General features: G+C 41.0%; 1 protein-coding gene across 1 annotated transcript in view; it reads right to left on the minus strand.

The window, feature by feature from the left end:
* The window catches only part of LOC119586756 (RRP12-like protein), a 3,074-nt gene that overhangs the window by 1,493 nt on the left and 1,271 nt on the right, over nt 1–310 (minus strand). Inside the window, exon 4 of the mRNA XM_037935484.1 lies at nt 133–182. Within this exon, the coding sequence (XP_037791412.1) occupies nt 133–182 (50 nt within the window). The remainder of the gene's footprint in view (nt 1–132; nt 183–310) is intronic.

The following is a 310-nucleotide window of genomic DNA, read 5'->3' on the forward strand; positions in this document are numbered from 1 at the left end:
GAAGAAACTATCTAATAACACAATACCTTGGTGGAATAGCTCCTCTAACAAAATCATCATCGCTATCCTCTGCTTTGCGTCCCTGCTTCCTCCTAGCTTCTCTCTCTCTCTTTTTCCTTGCTTCTTCCTTACGGAGATTGCGTATTCGTTCTGTAAGATGCCGTTTTCCGGTGGTACCATTGCTGTAAAAGAAATATATATGCTGTATAAATGCTTTGCTCATTGCATGCTTTTTTTCTGAGAACACACATGCACTAAAAAAGCAACTGCTTATCAAAATGGGCCCTAACTAGTCACCATTGCCAGCCAT

Source organism: Penaeus monodon, chromosome 21, assembly GCF_015228065.2.
Source record: "Penaeus monodon isolate SGIC_2016 chromosome 21, NSTDA_Pmon_1, whole genome shotgun sequence".
Taxonomy (NCBI): domain Eukaryota; kingdom Metazoa; phylum Arthropoda; class Malacostraca; order Decapoda; family Penaeidae; genus Penaeus; species Penaeus monodon.